The sequence below is a fragment of the Microtus oregoni genome, unplaced genomic scaffold, assembly GCF_018167655.1.
Source record: "Microtus oregoni isolate MIOR12 unplaced genomic scaffold, Mior012 000032F_ref0000030, whole genome shotgun sequence".
Lineage (NCBI taxonomy): Eukaryota > Metazoa > Chordata > Mammalia > Rodentia > Cricetidae > Microtus > Microtus oregoni.
In genome coordinates, this window is record NW_024543091.1 from 24,007,524 (window position 1) to 24,029,587 (window position 22,064).

The following is a 22,064-nucleotide window of genomic DNA, read 5'->3' on the forward strand; positions in this document are numbered from 1 at the left end:
ACTTCCCCTCCCCCCACACTCACCTCCACCACACTTCCCCCCCACACTCACACCTCCACCACACTTCCCCTCCCCCCACACTCACACCTCCACCACACTTCCCCTCCCCCCACACTCACACCTCCACCACACTTCCCCTCCCCCCACACTCACACCTCCACCACACTTCCCCTCCCCCCACACTCACACCTCCACCACACTTCCCCCACACACTCACACCTCCACCACACTTCCCCCTCCCCCACCACACACACACCTCTGATGGTCTTAAGCTAGATTCACACAAACTCATCCCCTCACAGAACAAAGAAAAGCAGGAACTAAAGTTAGAGACAGGAAAATGTCTAAAATCTTCTCAAAGCAAGATACTCAATGAACACCTTGGCTAGGCCCATACTATCAGGAAACAGACTGATCGTGCAATTCACATCTGTTTGTTTCAAATTGCAGTTCTATGTCCAAACATGCAAGTGAGTGTTCCCTCAAAGGAGAATTTGCTTGTACATGGAGTGGGACACGAGCTATGTCAGTTTTCAGTATACAAAGGGTAGAGAAGAGACCGCAGAGCAGGTCTGGTTTGTTTGGTTTTTTTTCTCAGTGCCTGGCGGAGTCCCAGGATGAGTGATGTTGTCCAGCACCTCAGTGCTCCAGCTGCTGGATTCTGCGTAGAAATGCATTGTCCTTGATCCTTGGGAAACAGCAAGAGCCAAGTGGTCTAATTTATGGCCTTGGTGATTTTTCTATCTGGCTGCATCTGAGCTGTACTCTTCTCTAGGCATCTTGGAACCTTTCTGTCACACCCGCTCTTGGCTAGTTAGTTTTCTCTTTTCAAAACTGGTGGCTCCCAAACACAACCCTGGCTTCAGGATGAGCTGTGGGCCAGAAAGAAGGGGACAGAGAAAGGATCTTAAACTAAATTTAAAAACTTGTTTTAAACTTCTATTTTGATTATTTATTCAAATACTTTTTGCATACATACATGCATGCATACACACACACACACACACACACACACACACACACGTGGGAGGAGGAGTTCTCACTGTGTATCCCTAATTGGCCTTGAACTCACAGAAATAAACCTGCCTTTGGCTTGCAGTTGCTGCTATTCAAAGCATGTGCCCCTCCATCCACCCTATGAAAGTGGATCTTAGACTGTGGAATTTTAGCACATTCTGCCCTGATTGGGATCTGCCCAATAAATCTTCTTAGGACTTAACATTTCTTTTAGACCCTGTCGGAGGCACAGACTCAAACAAGGATAAAGGCTGGTGACCTGGGAAGACAGGAGGAGCAAGGCTATCCTATTTGTTTATGTTAGCTCATTAGAAACAATGTATATTATCTTTCATTTTGTCTCATATTGTCTGCAGGAAAATTAGCACCTCATGAACATCCCCCCTCATAGTTAGGTCCAGTAAATTTCATTCTATTCCTTTTTGTAAAGCAGTCGTTGAGAACCTTTAGTGGTCAAGGCAACAGGCTAAAGCTTATGGAAGTAAATTGTATCCTTATGGGAAGCTTTATCATCTATAATGGTTTGGGGGTGCTGTGTTACCTCTTAGCACCTGGCACACTAAAGCTAGGACCATTTCTCCCTGGCCTGGGCAGAAGGCCCAGCTCCTGAATGGGGAGCACCATCTTCACAGAGGCTTTGGTAGGGAACCTCATGTTTTGACCCTAAACTGTGCAGACAATTGCCCATAGCCCCAATGCAGGAAGAATAATTCTGAGGCAAAGGGTATCTGACTGGAATTCCATGAATCTTTCAAATTCTCAGATTCATGCATTTCCCATATGGGCAGCCTCCTGAGCAAACTGTCAGGTCAAGCTGTGTCTGGAACCTTGAATATTTTCCTCTCTGAGCCTCAATTTCCATAAGGACAAAGTAGGTAGGTTGAGCTTGAACATCTATCTCTGAGGTCCTTTCCACTTGAGAAATGCTTCTGGTCTTAATTTTCACGTAGAAAATAAAGTCCCAGTCAACCACAATCACTGTAGATTTAGCTGAGGCCGCAGCTTAATGCATCAGATTGGAAGAGTATCTTTAAAGTGTCTACAGATCCTTGCAGTTGGGTTAAAATTTAAAAAAAAAAAAAAAAATCAGTTTAACCCTGAAGACTGGAATATGGCTCAAGTCCCACGAAGCGAAGCTGCTATTTTTTAAAAATTCCAACCATACCTTGTAATTTCAGACTTCTTTTTTCTATCTAAGAGAAAATAACACAAGCTTGAAAAGCAGTAAATATGTAAAGAGAAAATTTGTCAACTGATATTGGAAGATGTGACCTAGGTCACACATAAATCTCTCCGACAAGAGCTGCAGGGCAAGTCGTCATTTCAGAGGGGAAATGAAGGCCTGGCTGGTGTCTTCCCTCAGCTCCACAGTGCATCCACTCTGGTTTTCTGATTATGCCTCTGAATATGATGTGAAAGACCTGCTAGTGAGGTCTGTTTTGCCATTGTGTGCAGAGAGGGGAGCAGAAAAAGAAACTTCCAAAATTGTTTCTTAGCGCCAGCACCATTGACAAGTACTGAGGCCCCACCAGTGAGCCTGTGCATCAACAACTCCGTTCCCCGGGTCCTTTCCAAAGTCCTGAGTTGTTATGGGGCTTTCTAATTGCCACCTGTGTGGTTCTTGCAAAGAAAGATACAGTAAATGTTAATGCAGTCAGTAAAGCCTGGCTGGTACTTGTGGCTGCCTCCTAATAAGTCGTCCTTCCTGTTTGTTGTATGAGGATCTGCCTTCCATCAGAAGGAGGCCTAACTCTCCTACTAGTGGGGCTTTAACACTTGGATCTGAAGAGTGACAAAAGAAAAAAATCCCAGGAGAGGAAGGAAGTTCATCTCATAAATGAATCAAAACACCACTAATTCCGGAGCATGATGAGCCAGGTGTGTTTGTCTGGAGCAGTTACAAACCACTCGACACCAGCAATATGTACACGCAGGAGTGTGGGCTCCGGCAAGCTGGTTGTGAAGAGCGTCGGAGATGTTGTCGGGCACAAGCTGTACATCAGCGCTAACCGGACGGTGCTCCTCTGAGCTCTGCTCCTCTGAGCTCTGCTCTCACAGTCAGGCCTTCGGAAAGGCAGACCCGGAATAAAGATCGCCTCTGTGCGACTGGCGTTTTACACTGAGTCGGTTCCACTTTTAATGTGCTATAAAACAAGGGGGTGCAATTTTACATGAACTGTGCACAAAAGCAGAGGCGGTGGCTGGAGGTTGACTTGGTTCAGATCTGTTTTATAGTCACTGTGCCAGACAGTAATGTGATCTTGAAAAAGGTAAACAACAAAGAGTTTAGCAGTGAAAAATATGCCTAATATAAATACGGTCGTACGCGTGGCAGCTTAGAACTTGAAAAATATGACCGTGGCATTAAATTTTTCTAGTGGAATTAACAGAGGAACAGAACATAGCCTTTAAGGCAATATATCTGAGACAAGGCAAGGAGATAATACATCTAACTCCATGGTCTGTGTGGCACTCCTATAAAGAAAGGCATGGTAGCTTTATTTAATTGAGAAAATGAATCAATTATGATGATGTTGCATCATCACATCAGACCCTGGTGAAATGGAAGACATAAGTCACTGCATTGTGTAACAGTGTTCAGAAGTAATTGAGTACCATAAGCATTTTGAATCAATTTCAGGTTCTGGCTCTGCTACCTTAATACAAAATGCATGAAGTTGACATTCTGTAGTATGCTGCTATCAAGACTGTAATAAAACCCTGGCACAGCATCTCTGAGATCCTGGGCAAAACTGGATTGTCATATCATAAAAACAGAGGGATGCCACTGGTGGTCATCCCTCTCTCATAGCAGCCTTAATATAGGACAGTTTTAATTACATTTATTTATTTGTGTATGGGCACATGTGTGCCACAGTGTGCTTGTGAGGGTCAGAAGAAAAGTTGCCAGAGGGGTTTTCTCCGTCCACCATGAGGGTTATGAGACTTCAACTCAGGTCATCAGACTTGTTGGCAAGAGCCTCATTGGCCCAGTCATTGTAGTGCAATCTTAAATTGTCTTTAAGGAATTCTTACCTGCAAGATAGAGCAAGATAAAGCCTTGGAGCCCTGTAAGATTCAGGGTCATGAGGAAATCCTCCCCCTCTGTCCATCTGGTTCACACTCATGTTCCTGAAGGCAATGCCACAAGCCAACTCTAACCTCACTTCAAGGCATCTCATAGAATTTTTGCTACATCTTCCTCAGAGAATCTTGTAATCTCCCAACTCTTGGAAATCTATGAGAAAGGATGCTTTTTGATTTCAAAAATAGATTTCGAACGCTTTGTGAGCTGCTGTAGAAGTGGATATATCTTTTTTAACACTGAGCACAGGGCTACCTGTGTGTGCTTAGAAGAAACAAAAGAAAAGCAGACACAATAGGAGGAGGGACCTGATCGCAGAGAGTTTACTAAATTTCTCAGCTGTCTAAGGGGTGAGCAGCTCAACCTCCCCATATAGACTGAATCTCTGCCTGCCGTCCTTGCCTGGAGTCCAAGATGGGACAGTACTTTGGGCAATGTCAGGCAGGCACTGGGAGGGAACACTGAGAACCAAGCAGTCTGGCACTGCTTCCCAGGTGGCAGCCTGAACAGGAAGCTTGGCCAATCGAGATAGAGCATGGGAAATGCTTTCTAAGATACCTGTGACCACAGTAGGAGGTGAGCAGGAGGATAGTGAGTTTAGGCCAGCCTGGGCTCCATAGGCCAGGACTTGGGGTGGGGGAGGAGGGGCTGCTGATCAGCCACACTGATGCAAACAGAAATCATACACCTAGCACTCGCGAAAACCCAATCATTAGGCTATTGACATTAATTTAAGTTTCCATACCGTGCAAGTAAAAGCATGAAGTCCAATTATTTGGGTTTGTTGTTGTTGTTGTTTGGTTTTGGGGTTTTGTTTTGTTTTGTTTGGAATGCTGTGATCATAGGCAGGTATTCTACAGGTGAGGGAACATTGGAAAGGCTTGGCACTGCCAGACCTGGGCCTGGGACCTGAGCTGCCCTGTTTCTGGGAGGCCTGGTTTCACCAGCATAGAATAGAGATTGTCTTCCCTGCATTCTATAGAGTTAGTTGTGCTGGTCAATTAAGTATGTGCAGGAAAGACTTCTCAGGTATCATAAAGGGACTGAAGAGATAGCGGTAAAGCGGGTAAAGTGCTTGCTTACTGCACAAGCATAAGGGTCTGAGTTCAAATTCCAGCACCATGTAAAAGCTGTGGCCTGCACCTATAATCTTAGTGCTGGTAAGGCAGAGACTAATGCCTCCCAGGGTCTTGCTGGGCAACCAGTTTAACAGACATGGGGAGCTCCAGGTTCAGTAAGAGATCCTGCCTCAGAAAACAGGGTGGAGAGCAATAGAGGAATGCACCCAGCATCAGCTCTGGCCTCCACAACATCTACACACATGTGTACATGTGTGTGGATACAGCATGCACACAGTCCCACTAAAACCCATAAAGGGTCCTGGATTACAGCTCCGTGGCAGAATATCTGCCCACCGTGTCTGAGGCCTCCATTTTGATTCCCAGCACTACAAGAAAGCATGGGATATTACTCTTTCCCATCTAACCAGCTGGTTGGAGCTCATGTATCCCAGAAAACAACCAACCTGTCCTGGTAGTATTTAGTTCCTAAAATTTTTCTGTTTACAAGATGCAGAACCTAGGACTCAGTGTCCATTGGGTTTGGGCATATTAACTGTAGGTATCTAGGGAGACAGTGATGTGTTTACTGTTTTGTGTAGTAAGTTAAAGTTGATTGATCTTGTCACGTTAACTGTCTATGTTAGATGTGAGCAGCCTGCCCGCAGAACGCGGAATGGAAACAGGTACCCTACCAAAGCATTGTAAAACTTCATGCATTTGGTTTTTCCCAGAGAGCCTTGCTGCTTGAGAAGCAGTTCAAAAAAACTTTGAAGAGGGTGGAGTTTTCACCCTTCTCCTTAGTTCCAGGCAAACACTTCAACCACATAATTAAAGTTTTCTTCACAAAATAGGGGATTGTGAGCAGACACTGGCAGGAATCCAAAATTCTAATTTCTGACTATGATTTAATTTCAATTTTAAATAAATCGGTTTTTAATTTAAAAAGAGTGAGCTTCATAACATTAGCAATGATTGCAACATTAAGCCCAGTGTTCACAATCTAGCAATATAAAACATTATTTATATCTGAATCGTAAACAGCCTTTTGAAATGGATTATGGTTTTTCTCCCTATTCTAATACAACCTGGAGGGTACTAAAAAGTGTTGTGTGAAATTAACATTCTGCTGACTTTCGCCTATAAATGAGAAGCGAGCTATTAACATTTGTGTATTTTCATTATGTAAATTGTGTTAACACATGCCCACAAATTGCCACCAGCAATGCAATAATTTTCTCTCAGTGATCATAATGTGTCCAAGTGAGTCATTTTGATTATGACATGCTAATTACATATTGCCTTTTTTCAGATTCAGAAAAACCAGGGATCTTTAATGGTAAGCTTTATGAGTTCAGAAAAAAAATTCACTTTTCTTTTTCCTGATGGCTGCTTCCTTTGCATGCTTGAATGCCTTGTTTTAAACTTAGCAAATTGCATTTTGAAGAAAATGCAAACCTTTAACTGCCTGTATTAGATTAGGTACCATTAGAAATAATAGGACGTCCTGAGCATCCATGTTTTTATAAGAGTTTGCTGTTGTTGATTAATCTTGCTATATTTTATTGCATTAATGATTTTTTTTCTTTCCACTCCACTGTAAAGATATTGCACACAGGCTAATACTTTTTCCTCTCTTCTTCCCATTGCAGCCTCTCCAGCTTCTGCAGTGCATTGTTGATGAGGTGAGGCATCGTCTTATGTGCTTTCCACTCCTAAAGTCATCCCTAATGGTGTGGAAAGCTTATATTTTGTTTCCTAATGAAGCACAATGCCCAACATCCTCGAAGCAAGTTATGTGGTATGTTCTGAGCTGGGGACACGACTGCCTTGTCCTGAATCCTGCTCTCTCCCCGCCCAGGCTGTCCCACAGGCTGGCCCTCGGGGATGTCAGAGGCCCCGAAGACAAAACATGATAATATTAATTGATCCTCTTCCTGGCCAGATGGGGATGGAGCTGGAAATTAAAGTGGTATCACTGCTTCCATAAGAGACATTGAAAGGCATTCCATAGAGAAGGGTCAGAGTTGAGTGAGTAGTGACACAGCCTGGATAAAATACACCTCTCTGCTTTGATCCATCAAAGGAAACCTGATTAAAATGGGGGAGGGATTTGTTCAAAGCTCTGGTCAATAGTTGAGCTTTAATTACCTCATGAGGCATTTTCTGGAGTACCTGCCCCTAACTTTTTGAGTCTTCTAGTATTCCAGTAAGAAACCTTCTTTCTTCCTAAGTTCTCTTGTTTGAGCATCCTTCCCATGGACATCCTCGGTCCCTCTGCCTCCATGGAGCTCATCCGCCTCACTCAGCTAACTGATTCTACTTTATCTGACTCTCAGCTCCTCTTGATCTCAGCCTTCTTATTGCACAGCAGGCTCTCAGTTGAGACACGGTAACCTTCTAAAAACCCCTAGCCTCCTAGAAAAGTTTAGTGTTTAAAACTTTAATTTTATAATGTTTAGAACATTTGTCAATAGAGAAGAGAGACAATAAGTGGTCCAGATAGGAAAGTTTGAAAGGAAAAACAAACAAACAAACAGTAATTTCATAGCTATTCTTCTCAATTAAACATCTGCATAACCAGTTATGAGATTTGGGAGAAAAAATAAAGATCCTCCTAGGAAAAGAATAAACACACACACATCACAGCAGCAGTGAGAGGGAGGCTCCCAGATCCTTAATGTCTGCATCCGCCAGTCCACATATCCCCTGCAAGCCATAAACCATGTTGGTGCGAAAATGAAGGCATCATCCTGAAACAAATGAAGACTCCATTATCTCAAATATCAGACAGGCCTCCTGGACCTAATAGCTCATCAATATCTCTGTCATCTTAGTTTCCAAAAGCATCCTGTCCCATCAGAATCCTCCTAATTAAGCCATTTTCCTGAGATCCCCCTCCAGTTTTGCTTGGGGAGGTGCCCAGGGAAACTTGGCCTAGCCAGTCAAATGCGCAGCCTGCACCATTTCCTGGGCTTCACTGCTCTTGGTTTGCCTGACTCCCAGCATCAAAAGTACGTGGGCATCCAGGTACGTGTCTTCCTCATCAATGATACATGTGTTGCCAGGGAGCTAATTTGAAGATCTTATGGATCAAATAGATGGTGCTATTCCTTATTTAAAGACATGATTGTTGTTATACATTTAAAATATTTTACTTGTTTAATTTGGTAAAATAATGAGACTTGAAAAGATAGCATACCACTTGCTTCAATTTCATGCCCTTCTTTAAAGCCTGTCTCCCTCAGACAAAAGAAAAACAGAACTTAGTATTCCCGCTTACCCCAAAACCCTGTTAAAATACCTTCTTTCTAGAAACTTGGGAAGCTGACACTGTCTTCACTAAACCAGGTTGATCTTAAAACTGAGGTGACATTGTACACCAACAGCAGCAAGAGTGAGGCTCTCAGATCTCAAATCAGATAATGTCATTAGGAAGGGACCAGCCAGATGAGCTGCCTTATGCATCAAGGTGTCAGAGAAAGCATGGGTCGTGCTTTGTGTTCACTGTCCCTGTGTGTCAGTTGTCACTGTGTGCTGGGTGTTCCTCAGATAGTGATCCAAAGACTAACTGTGTCAGAATAGCTAAGAAAAGTGCCAATCTAGGCATATGCCTACATCCCGGCACTCCGGAACCTGAAATAGGAGGACTGTGAGCTTGAGACCAGTCTGGGCTATTATTGTAGTGAGACCCGGTCTCAAACACAAAAACCAAGCAGAGTCCTGGGCGCAGGTTGTTGGACTTCTTACTGCTCATGCTTCCGATGCACTAGCTCTTGGCTACTGTGCACGCGTGTCCAGTGTAGACAGATTCTGTTCATTTCTGTCCCACAAGGCTGTGAGCTCTCTTCCAAATTCATTTGCTTCTGACTTTCAGAACTTCTGTGAGTGAATATAACGAGTCAGGAATTGATACATTTACTCCTTGGGTTTGAGGACTTGATGCTAGTGTGTGCTATTTCCTGTTACAGAAAAGTCAGAGATGGTTTGCTGACTAAAATTATGTGTTAGTCTTGGAGAGGACTCACGTTCAGTTTAGGTGGCTCATAACTGCCTGTCACTTCAGCTTCAGGGGAGCCCATGCTCCTGGCCTTGGGAACCAGTATTCATGTGCACATCCCCCACACAGACCCCCGGGAATACACATCATTTATACTACCTGCTGAGGGATCGTAATTCAGGCCCGTTCAGAGTCATATCCAACATACCACTAACAAATCCTAGTGTGCCATATTATGTTACTGACTTCAGCTTGACCTTGACAATAGCGTAGCAGAGATCGGACAGTGATTAATCAGTACCTAGGTGGACAGAAGCCAGTTAGTCTATAGTGACCAGAAATGAATGTTAGAGCTAGTCTGAGAATCAAGGATGGAACTGTGGGCAGAGCCAATGTTAGCCGTCAGATGTCCAGCAAAAAACACCAAAACTAAACAGGAGCATACCTATCACAAAGGTAGAACTTGGACCACAGATCAGCAACTGGAAGGGTGGCCAAGGCAGACTGAGTACTGAGCTCCCATCAGAAATCTGGGCAATCCAATCTGCTACGGGTGGCTTGGGCCCAACTAGCTGAGGCTGTAAATCACAAGAGAACCTCTTAGTACTCCAGGTACCTGACGGCCTCTCATCAGAAATGATGTCTGATGATCTGTACCTGGTGCCCTGAGTACCTGGTACCCTCGGGAATAAAAGGCTCCATTGTCTAGATAATAGCAATGTTAATGCCGCCTCTGCTATCTGTGAGAAATTTGTATTTTTAAAAGAAATGTGTATTTTGACAGCCTGCCGACAGTGTAGTGAGTGTCCCTTACCATCTTCCCCAAGACTGTGTTTGGAATGTGATGCTGAACTCAGCGTGGGTACATCAGTGTCCTCTAGGGCTGGGACAGTCCCAGAGCTGACTGTGTGTTTAGCCTCGACATTCAGTGGTGTTCCCGGGCCTCTTGAAATCAGAGTGCCATGTGCCTCCAGGCTGCACTGTGCCCCTCGATGACTGCTCCTCCGGTGTTCTCCCGGGATATTGCCTCTCGTAGTCACTGTTCTTGTCCGGGACCTCACTCAGGTGCTGTCCAAGCAGTTCTACATCTATCTTTAGTATTGGCATTACCAGTAGTGACCCTAGCAAAATAAAAATGTATCAAATGAAGTCCGATTCCCAGGCAATACTCATAATATTCAGCAGCCTTATCTGAAGAGGAAGGCAGAAGCTAAGGCCCCTCTGATATAGTGAAATGGATGGACCTGCATCCAGTTAGCACACAGTCGTCAGTTACCAGGTACTAGCCTGAGTTGCGAACACTCAGGACAGCCGTAATTTAGAAAGGATGGGCTTCTAGGCAAGGCCACAAGCCTGGACTTCTACCCAAGTCAGTGAGGCAGGGTAGGTCTCCTGGCCAGGGCCAACGCTCACACTTTAACACTAGAAACTCTCCCACCCCCGGTTCCTAGGCTGCTGGGACTAAAGGGCTGGCTAGATAGGAGTTGTCACAGGTGAAGATACACCCGATGTCTGCACCGTCATAGCCGAAGCTCTCTCAGACCAGCTAGTGGAGCTGCCAGTGGATGGAGGGGCTGAGAACTGGGAAGTCTGAAGGGAACCCTGCCCGGAAGTCTGTTGAGCCCACATGGGCCATAGCCTTGGGCAAGACATGTGCACAGAGCAAATAAGAACGGTTCCGGGTAGGGTGACTACTACAGAGTCCCGGCTGGGGTGGGTGAGGAGGCACTGCATTTAAACTCAGGCTTAAAGATAAATGGAGTTGCCTAGATTAAAAACAGGAAGAAAACATAAATGTTGGGCAGAAAGACCCGAAACTACCTTATAAATTATTTTTTGAGATCACAGATGTATTCCAGAATGTTCATGTTGTCTAAAATATGACAACCAGAAAAATGGGATAGTGTTCTAAGCATATACATACATTTCAGGTATATTATAACTAAAAATAAATTCTTGCCTAGCATCTGTGGGTGCTCAAAAGAGCCATTAAACAAATCCCTGATTTATACTTCTGTTTATTCATTTTACGCATAAAAAGTGAATTCATTGAAGTGACATTTTATACCTGCTCAGAAGTAATGGCCATGTGTTGGTCTCTTAGAAGTACGAGTTTGTAAATGAGCAAACTCTCAGTACTTCCTCACAGTCTAGGACTGGGAGTGTGGATAGACAGGTGACCTGGGTTAGGTGCTGAGTGGTTCTGAGAATGCTGACTCTTCTCCCCATTCACATATAAAGGAGAAGGTTCTGGTCTTAGGAGTCTTCTCTATTAAGGCTGCTAAGGAAGGTGATCATAGGAGCAGGGCTTTGATAAAGGACATTGACTATGTTCCAGAAACCTGACAACTGACCAGGGAGCCAAAGAGCTCAGGATGGGTAGGAAGCAGAAGTACTCACAGAAGGGAACCTGAAAAATCACAAATATGTGAAAATAATCCTTTCAGTGCAAAAACCAAAGGGGCCTCTGGCAAACTTCCAGGACAGCGGCAAAAGCTCACAGAAGGCAGTGAGCAGTGCAGAGAGGCAATCTCAGATCAGTAGGCTCGGGTTCCACCCTAAGAAAGAGAGAGTGAACAGACTGAACCCAAGTTAGTAGGAAGGAGAAATAGCAAAGATTATAGCAGAAGTAAATGATACAGAGAAGAAAAACCAACAAAGCCATTGGTTCTTTGGAAGGCCAACAAAATGTCAGGTTTCTGCTAGACTGATAGAGACAGGAGAACTCCCAACTACTAAAATCAGGAATGCATAACCTGGATGTAAGGCTAGCTAAGAGAGTGTTCTATGTGTGTCTCTCCTGAAGCTGCATGCATGGTCTTCAGTCAAGGGTATACAAGCCCTGAGTTAGCACCTCCAGCTAGGCTCTCAGGAGTGTAAGCCTGGGATACCAGAGTTTGGAAGCTAGGAAGATTGCCATAAGTTTGAGGCATACAACCTGGAATACACCGAAGAGCACGCCTCAAAAATGAATGAATGAATGAATGAATAGAACAAATACCCTGAAAAACTGAATCACCTGTATGAAATACACAAATTCCTAGAAGCCCAAATTGCAGTACAGAGTAGGCCTGTAACAAAAAAAAATTAAATAAAAACTTGCCATAAAAGTCAGCTCAGCATCATTGCTGGGTGAATTTTACCAAGTGTGTAAAGAAGAATTAACAACTCTCCTTCTTAGACTCCCAAAGTGGGAGTAAGAGAACCACTGTTCTCGTTGTTCCTGTGAGTCAGTACTACTCTGATACCTGAGCCCAAAGACTTGACAAGAAGGAAAACTAGGGCCAGCATGCTGGCTTGGTGGGTAAAGGTGCTTGCTGCTAAGGCTGATAGTGGAGTTTGACCCTTTGGACCCACACATTGAAAAGTTGCCCCCTGACCTTACTGTGCGTGTGCTGTGGCACATTTGTGTCCATACATATACACAGATAAATAAATAGAAACACTGCAGACCACTATCCCTTATCTATACCAAAACTTTCATGAAAACGCCAGCAGGATTTTATACCCCAAACTCAGCAATAGTTGGAGGGAATCATATATCAGTCCTAGTTAATTTTGTTGCCAGCATAACTTATCAGCATAAGGAGATCCTGTCTCAAAATAAATAAGCAAATAAATACTCTGAAAACCTTTATTCTACCAAACCGTATGAAGTACTCAAGTTTGAGATGGAGAAGGAGCCTCATTTGAAGAGTTGCCTCCATCACAGTCTGTAGGTATGCCTGTCTGTAGAGCATTTGCTGATTGATGTGGGGGTAGCACTGTTCCTAGGGTGGTGAGCTATGGAGGAAGTGTAGCTGACTGTGAGCAAGCCAGTAAGCAGTCCCCTGCATAGTTTCTGCTTCAAGCTTCGGCCTGGAGTTCCTACCTTGGCTTCACCGGATGATGACTGGGAATGTAAGCTGAAATAAACCCTTCCTTCCCCAAGTTGCTTTTGGTCAGTGTTTTATCACAGCTGTAAAAATCAAAATGGAAAAATATTAGAACTAAGTGATGTTTATCCCAGGAATGCAAGGTTGCTCTGATTTGAAAATCAGTTATATACCATTTTCATTTAGTAAGGGAAAAAACACATAATTAGTTCAATAGACAGAAGTAGGGGACCCTTCAGAAAATCTGACACACCCTTTTACACTAAAGCATTCAGTAAACCTAGAAAAGCCACGGAAGAATCCCAGGTAGCGGGTTTGGCAAGGCGACAGGACACAGTGAGAGTGCACAGGCAGCGTTTGTGTTTCTGCAGTCTCCACACACAGAATGAACTATACAAAGCAGTTCATGTTGTGGTTGCAGAAAACAAACAAGTTAACAAAAGAAACTATAGAATATTGAAAGAAACTGAAACCATAACTAATGGAAAATATATTCTATGTAGTAAAAACTCACTTTTGTTAAGAAGGTGACGTTGGGCTGGGGAGATGGCACAGCAGGTTAACACATTTGTCACCAAGCCTGACCACCTGAGTTTGATCCCTGGGACCCCCACGGTAGAAGAAGAAAACTGAGTCCCCCACAAGTTATCCCCTGACTTCCATATCCAAACCCTGGCAAGAGCACACATATGCACACACACTAAATAAACGGATTAGCTAATTAACTTCAAAACACAAGGTGATACTATCTCAGTTGGTCTGCAAAGTCAGTGTAATTCCTGTCAAAATGCCAGTGGCACATTTTTATCCAGAAATAAATAAGCCAATTCTAAAATTCATATGCCATATACTAAGACTTAAGAGTAGCCAAAATATGGGACTGGAGAGATGGGTCTGCGGTTAAGGGTGTTTGCTGCTCTTATAGAGGACCAGAGTTCAGTTTCCAGCACCCACAGCAAGTGACTCACAATCGCATACAGTCCCAACTTGCTCTGGCCTACGTGGACAGTGCCCCACCACAGATGTACACATTCATACTTCAAAATTTAAAAATCGTCAGAGCAGCCAAAATAGTCGGGGAGAAAAACAAAGTTGGTTTATTTCAAAACTCACAGCAAAATTGCAGCAAGCAAGGTAGAGTGGCAGTGTCACAAGGCAGGACCTAGAGTGGAGCCGGCAGCCAGAGGCAACAATGGCAAGACCAACCCGTGGCAAAACAAAGTGTTTCCGCTACAAAAACTGCTGGTTCTCAGTATGCAAGAGAAAGAAGTTCTGCCCTCAAGAGGATCATATATTTAAAACTATCCTGAACACTTGGGAGGTTTAGGGAACAAAATTTTTAAATATATGTATTTGCTAAAGGTCAAGTAACCAGAAATGTAAGATTCCTATAACTCACTAGCAGAGAAAAGACAAATGAACAAGGGTTTGAACAGCATTATATCAAAGTCCTGCAAATGGCCAGTAAGCAGACTCATGCACCCAGGTACCAGCAAATCAGAATTCACGTTGCTCCCAGAATGCCCGTGATTGCTGTGACACCAGTAAGAGCCGGTGTTGGCCAGGCTGGAAAGAGGGAGAAACCCTCCTAAGGAGCTTGTAGGCCTTGAAAGGGACACGGTTGCTATGAAATGTTTGTCAGAAGCTGGGACATAGAGTTAATGTGTAACCCAACAATTCACTCCTTAGGTATGACCACAGAGAAGTACGTGTATGTGCCACGTAAGAATACATGTATGCACATGCATAAGTTTATTCTCAACAGCCAAAAAGCAGAAACAGCACAAAAGTCTATCAGCCGGAAAGGGAAAAATATCGGCATACAAACATTGGAATAGTGTTCAGCCACAGATGGGAATGCGGAGCTAGGAATGCTGTAGTGTAGATGTATCTAAAATGAAAGAGACTGCACTTGAGAAGCTGCGTGTTGTGTGGAATCTCAGTACATGCAGGGTCTACAGCAGAGGAACCCATGGAGGGTCAAGTAGTCGGGGGTGGAGGCTGTTACAACTACTTCTTAGGGTGAAGGAAGTGTTTGGGACATGAGTTGCGTACTTTAAAACTAAACTTTATTTTTGTGAGTTGTATTTCAGTGTTCTAAGGCCAAAGGGAAAAGAGAAGCAAGTTTCTCTGTAAGGATGTCTGTGATCAGCGCCCCCCATCCCACCCCCATTTGCAGGCTGAGGCCTTTTGTATGCAGATGGAATGGGCCTTAGTAGAAGGAAAGAGAAGGCAACTCACATTCTGTTTTTTATAAGCATTGCTAGAAAAATTATTTGTTTATTTATCTTTGAAATGACATCTTGCACTTGTCCCCAAGCTGGTCTCGAACTTGTGGGTTCAAGTGAGTCCTGCCTTAGCCTCTCAAGTGCCAGGATTGCAGGTGCGTGCCACTGTGCCCAGCTCTGGGCATATAAACTTTAATTTATGTGAAGGGACATGTTTGAAGCCGCACTCTGGGTTTGGGAGTGGGTGGTACTTACACTGATTTTTCATTTCAAAGAAAAGAAGCTACAGAAGGTGAGGGGCCCATGGTTTTGAATACAGTTCTGTCTTGTGTAATGTCTTGTGTAAAGTTGTGGATTTTCAGCCTTGTTGGGATATTATTTTAAATAGAAAGTGCATTTAGGGGATACAGTGTGACCCCTGATATAGATAGATAGATAGATAGATAGATAGATAGATAGATAGATAGATAGATAGAGATGCTGAAGCAGTTGGCCCAACCAAGCTACTGTATATATCATCTCCCATAGCTACTCACATATGTGGGGGGGCTGTCCCTGTCTCTGTCAGACCCCTTGAGAGCTCCTCTTAGCCATATGAAGTATAGAATTCTTTAATAATAATAACTTGGTAGCCATGCTACTGAATAGGTCTTCAGAATTTATTTAATTTACAACTGTAAATGTGTGCCCATTAATCCATGCCTCCCCTCCTTCCCCCACTGCGCACCCTCGTAACCACTCCTACTGTTAGCTGCTCTGAGTTCCACGTTTTTGATTTCATGTAGAGGTCATGTCATAAAGTATTTGTCTGCCTCTATCCAGTGCTTCACATGGCGGTGGGTGGCTCTAGGTCAGCCACTCTTGTTACTGTGATAGTTTCTCCTACTTCCTTCTTTCCCTCCCTTCCTTTCTCCCTCCCTTCCTTTCTCCCTCCCTTCCTTTCTCCCTCCCTTCCTTCTTTCTTTCCTTTTTTGTTTTCTGTTTTTGTTTTTGAGACAGGGTTTCCCTGCTGTAGCTTTGGAGCCTGTCCTGGAACTAGCTCTTATAGACCAGGCTGGCCTCGAACTCACAGAGATCTGCCTGCCTCTGCCTCCAGAGCACTGGGATTAAAGGCGTGCACCACCACTACCTAGCAAAGTTTCCCTTTCTTAAAGGCCAAATAATATTCTCTATCTATCTATCTATCTATCTATCTATCTATCTCTTTCTCTATTTCTATCTCTCTGTGTGTGTTGCTTTCTTATTCATTTACTGGGTGACATTAGTTTGTTTCTGTGTCTGGCTGTTGTGGACAGTGCTGAAGGTGGAATGCTGGTCTCTCTTCGAGATAAAGAACTGCCCATCTGGATGTGTACCTAGAAGTGGTATTGCTGGCTGCTGTGGGGTCCTTCCTGTTCCTCGTTCACTGAAGAACTTCCACTTGTACACAGTGACTGTGCTTTACATTCCCATGATGTCCGAGAGGTCCCTTTTCTCCATATTGTTAGTAACAGTTACATTCTGATGTTTCGATTCTAGCCATCCCTGGCAGATTCAAGGTGGTAAGGCACCGTAGCCTCTCTGTGTATCTCAGGCTGTCCTGGAACCCACTGAGTAGTCCAGGCTAGCCTCAAAGTCATAATCTCTCTGCCTCTGCCTCCAGAATGATGGGATTATAGCTTGTGCCACCACTGTATTTTTGATTTTTTTTTGAAAATCATACTTTTTAAAAACATACACAAATGGCATTGTATATTTCCGTTGGCTCAAGAGTTCATTTTCATGGGTTAGGGATTAGCTCAATGGTAGAATGCATCAAGCATGGGGCACTGGGTTTGGTCCTCAGCAGCAGCAGCAGCACCACCACCACACACACACACACACACACACACACACACACACACACACACACAGTTTTTTAAGAGTTAGTTTTCATATACCTTTAAATCCCACTTTTATGTTACTCAGAAACCCACCCTAGTTAACAGGACCGTGAAGCTACTCTGAGATGAACTGTTGGGTGACTTAGCTCTCTGCCCCTCACTCCACAGCATCTGGGTACAAGAGATCCATGGATTATGATTTGTAAAACCTTGACTATTGGTGCTGGAGAGATGGTTCTGTGGTCAAGGGTGCTAACTGCTCTTGCAGAGGACCCAGCTCAGTTCCTAGCACCCCCATTAGGTGGCTTAAAAACCACCTACAACTTCCTTCTATGAGATCCAGTGTCCCCTGGTTCATGTGGATACATGGTGCACATAAACCCAGGCACATACACACATGTACACATGTCATGTGTACACATGTACTCCTGTCGACCCTGGAGACCAAGGTCATCCTCAGCTGCAAAGTGATTTCAAGGCCATTTATCTCCTGATATTTATGCTACATGGGACTCCATCTCAAAAAGGAAAGAGCAAGAGAGGCAATTCAGTTTTGTTTGTCATCTATATGATGACTTCAGGTCTTTAAGATTAAATTATGTCTGTGGCTCGGACATAATTCAGTGTTAATGCCAAAGGCTTGGCTCTTAAAATTTCTGCTGTCTTTGGGGCAGGAGGGAGAGGAAAGGGGAAGGAAGAAAAAGGGAAACAACGTCATTCTCTGCAGAATGAATCATTCCTGATCAGGGTAACTAAGACGGTTCTGGGAAGAATGACCACCCAAAAGTACCCCCTCCAGATTCCAAAAGTGCAGGAAGTGGTGTTAGCTGACTGCAGGAGGAACAGCATCCTGTTGTTTTGTCCTGGGTTCTGAAACAAGCAAGGAGGGAAAAGAATGGTGTCCGCCTTCCCTGCCGGCCTCCTGCGAAAGGTCCTGGCACCTCCCACAGCACATGGCCATATGTGTTCCAAAGCAAAACAGATCCCTGGCCTGAGCCCTTGCTCAGCCTCGCTCAGCCGGGGCAGGCAATGCTTCTGACCATGTCAGCACCCACCCCTCCCTGGCAAATGGGAAACTGTGAGATGAGGTTTATCTCTGCTGTTTGCAGCTCCTGTGGACTGATGGTGGAGGCCTCAGAAACTGGGAGAGCCATACACCTGGAGGCCCACAATGGTCCCAGCCTCCAGCCCTGTATTTGCGGGGCCCATGTCTTGCAGTGATGAAATATATCGCACTGGAAGCCTGAAACCCGATATTCATCCTTTATGTGAGGCAGTCTTTGGAGACCTAATACCTCCTTTGAGAAGTCCAGTGTGTTTAAATTAATGCAGTTTGGCTGATTTGAAGATTGCAAATAGGTTAAGGCTAGATTCTGTTAGTAATTACTTTCTTCTATTGACAATAACTGTTTCTTTAGAAATGACATTAACATTCGACAAAAACACAGCAGTAATCCAAAAGTTAATGTTCTGTTCACTTATAATTATATTTAATTCATATTTATGAGTTCATGGGAGGGAGGAATAAGAAAGAAATGAGTTAAAAATGTTACAAGAAAAAGAATATAAAAGAAATTTTTTTCCTCTGTTAGTCTGAAAGATATTCAAAGTCACTTGGAGGAAGAAAAAATAATTTTTAAAACACAGTTATGTAAAATCATGTTTTACTAACTAATGCTGAAAATATGTGTTTTTATGAAATCCCAGTGGCACTGAACAAATTCAGTGGAGATTTTTCTCTACTTCTTTCTTTTCCAATAACCAAAATACTAACATATTTATCTCTGTGATTTTGATTGCAGCAAGTCAGATTCGTGAGGGAGGATCTGCATCTTCAGGCCAAACAGGATACGTAGCTTTGTGTTGTTTCTTTGAATTGTCCACGAAGCCTGATGTATTATTAATGAATTAATTTCGTGGCAGCGGAGGTCTGTGAATAGCATCGTGTGAATGGGCAGTTTCCCGGTGGGGCCACTTTTGGCTGCTGCCATTTAACATGTGTTGCGCTATTGTGAAGTCTTACCCACCCGTAGGACGGCGCTCATTTAATCCACCATGATGGGACCTTCACACCCTGAACCCACGCTGGTTGCCAGGGTCAGTTGCTGTAATGGTTCTGCCTGCTGTTACTTTTCCCTAAACCAGGGGAGATGGCCGTGTGAGAAGTGAAATGTCCTGAAAAGAGACCACAAACTGGTCAGCTTGGTGTTGGCCTCGGTGCCAGGATGGAGGCGCTGTCTTCCTTCCTCCTGGAAATGGAAGCGTCTGGGCCCCCGAGATCCCTGATGTTCTGAGGTCCAGAGTAGCAGATGGCATTATGATTTTCCAAATCCTGGTGAACATTCTAACCGAACTTGTTCATTTCACACTGTGTAGTTTTGTTTTGTTTCCTATCTCCTCCCCCGTCTTTGTTCCTCTCATATTAACTAATTTTAAACTGATGCAGTATCTCCTTCCGCCAGATTTAAATTCCCTCCCTGTTCATTATTCTATGGAGCCAAGTGCAGCCATTTCACGTGCGATCCCAAGCTTGCGATTGCAGAGGATGGGCCTTTGGATTTGGTTAAAAATGTGAGCAGATGCCACCCCAGCTCCTTCACCACGAGTCACTGAAGTTCTGGTTTAGTCTGCAGGGCAGGTGGCAAACGGCAGGAATTATCCCAAACTCGAGTGAGCATTCAGGAGGACACACCGTGTGGCGACACAGACTCCGGGTTTACAGTGACTTCTCAGAGTCTGACTTGATGGTGTTCTGGCTTGTTGGGTTTTCAGGACACGGGTCTGCCAGGTTCTTGTGGTTGAGCGGTGCGTGGATGGATCGGGTGCCTTTGTGCATCTGAGGGCTATGCAAAGAGGGCTTGGTCCTCCATTTCGGAACTTGTTCTTCTCTCCCAGTTTTGCTTCCATAGCTTGTGATGTGGCTTTCATGTAAAGCAGCTTTTAATCAGCTCTTCCCCAGTCAGAACCTGGTGAAATGCCAGCTGCGTATGTTAGCATGATAATGTGGGTCCTGGCTCCAACATGTGTAGCCGGACTTTTCCTAAGGAAAAGAAGAGTGACCTTACCAGCGTATGAAATTCAAACACTATATAGGGACAAGGTAAACGCACAGGTAGGAGTCGCTGAATAATTACCTGCAGAGCAGCCTGAGCAGGAGACTTCCCACGGGGGTGAGCTCATTTAATGGTCCCTAAAACTCAATCTTGTGCATGTCAGTGGTCACGCTTGATTATCTGCAGCAGTGTTTCTATGACATGCACCGGGAAGCCGCAGAGTGAGGATAGTAGCGGGTTAGACTTTCGTAAATGAAACCCCATCGCTATGAGACAAAGTGTGGTTTTTGAGGCTGTGTCTGAGCTGCAGGCAAGAGAGGGATGTGGGGGGGAGGCGGGTATTCTATTCACACGGGTACCTCTAAATAAGGCCCAGCAGCAAGAGACCCAAAATAAAAACAGAAAAGATGCTCACAGGCTTTGGGGAGCCACCTCAGGCATGGTTTAGAGAATGAACCCACTTTCTAGGTCTCTTTTCAGAGAATTTTCTAAAACACCCAGTCTTTGCTGTGTTTAGGAAGTCTCTATGTGTGTCTTATTTAAATGACAACAAAATAAATCGACTGACTGATCTGGTTCATTGATGGGAGCAAGTTTCTCTGATTTCACCATAATCTCGAGGAACTTCTAAAGTGTATGTGCTGAAAAAAATTCTCTGACATCAGTTTCAATTACCTAAGATGAATTCCTTTAGACCTGTTTGTTTGTAAGCCATCTGGTGGTGGGGTTCTCTTGGCTAACAGCTGATTCCCTTGATGGAAGGGTTTATAGGCTGGGTGGGGGGTTTCGGTAGTGAGAATTTAGGCCTTCAGCCCCTGGTTCCAGGTCCATCTGAGACAAGTTAAATGAAATGCTACTGTCAAGCCAGACCCAGCAGACAGAACTTCACACCAAATGCCCACGCATGTAATCTGTCACATCTGGCAACCCCAGACATGGGGTGACCCAGGGTGGAAATTGAGTCATCCTCCACTCTCTCCACTCAGGCCCGATGTAGAATGGGGTGGGTAGAGGAGGGCTCTGGGCTCCAGCTGAGCCTTCTGGAGCATCTTTGCTGATGTCTTTGCAAGCCTTGGTAATACAGAGTCCCATTCCTGCCCCAGGGCTGGCCTTGGAGCACTCCCAGGAATGGGCACGTTCATCTCAGCGTGGAATAAAGAATGCACTTCAGGTCATGAAGTGGCATACCCTAAATAAACTCTACATCTAACAGTTGGACCTTGAAGTTGTGCCGATCTGCTGAGGCATGGCTGGTGTGTAGCATGGTAGCTAGCCAGCCAAGGACACCTGTGCCCCTCTTCCTCCAGGTCTCCTCCCTTTCCTGGGAAAGCCATAATAGGAAGAAGTGTATAGATACGAACATGAAGGGCTTTTGAAATATTAAAATGTTCTCATTTCCCATAATCCTCCATAACAGTCTTTTTTATATATGTGTATTTGTGAACATGTATGTGTGTGTATTTATGTAAAGGATATGTGTACATGTATGTGGATGCACACACCTGTGTAAGCACAGCAACCAGAAGAGGTCACTTAGTGGCCTGGTCATTCTTTACTCTATTCCCTTGTGACAGGGTCACTCACTGAGCCCGGAGGGAGACTGATGGCCAGCAAGCCCCAGTAATCCTCTTGCCCCCGCACCATTACCACACATACATAGGGCTGTGGATGCAGCTACATATGACCACATCCTACTTTTTGTTCGGTTTCTTGGGATTTGAACTCAGGACCACACATTTACATGGCAGGCCCTCTTATCCACTGAGCCCATCCACCCAAGACCCCAGTTACTCACTGCACAGGAAGCTTTTGGTTTATAGACCAGCTTTTGTCTATGTACATATTTAACAAAAAAGAGGGGGTCTGATTTTCTTCTCTTTTGCTGT

The 22,064-nt window shown here is 44.3% G+C and overlaps 1 protein-coding gene across 3 annotated transcripts in view; it reads left to right on the forward strand.

Annotated features, from left to right (window-relative positions):
* The window catches only part of Map2k5 (mitogen-activated protein kinase kinase 5), a 226,341-nt gene that overhangs the window by 165,902 nt on the left and 38,375 nt on the right, over positions 1–22,064 (forward strand). For 2 of the 3 annotated variants that reach the window (XM_041679391.1, XM_041679393.1), the window contains 2 exons: positions 6,473–6,499; positions 6,813–6,845. In XM_041679391.1, coding sequence (XP_041535325.1) covers positions 6,473–6,499; positions 6,813–6,845 — 60 coding nt within the window. The remainder of the gene's footprint in view (positions 1–6,472; positions 6,500–6,812; positions 6,846–22,064) is intronic. The other variant, XM_041679392.1, reaches the window with a different exon arrangement.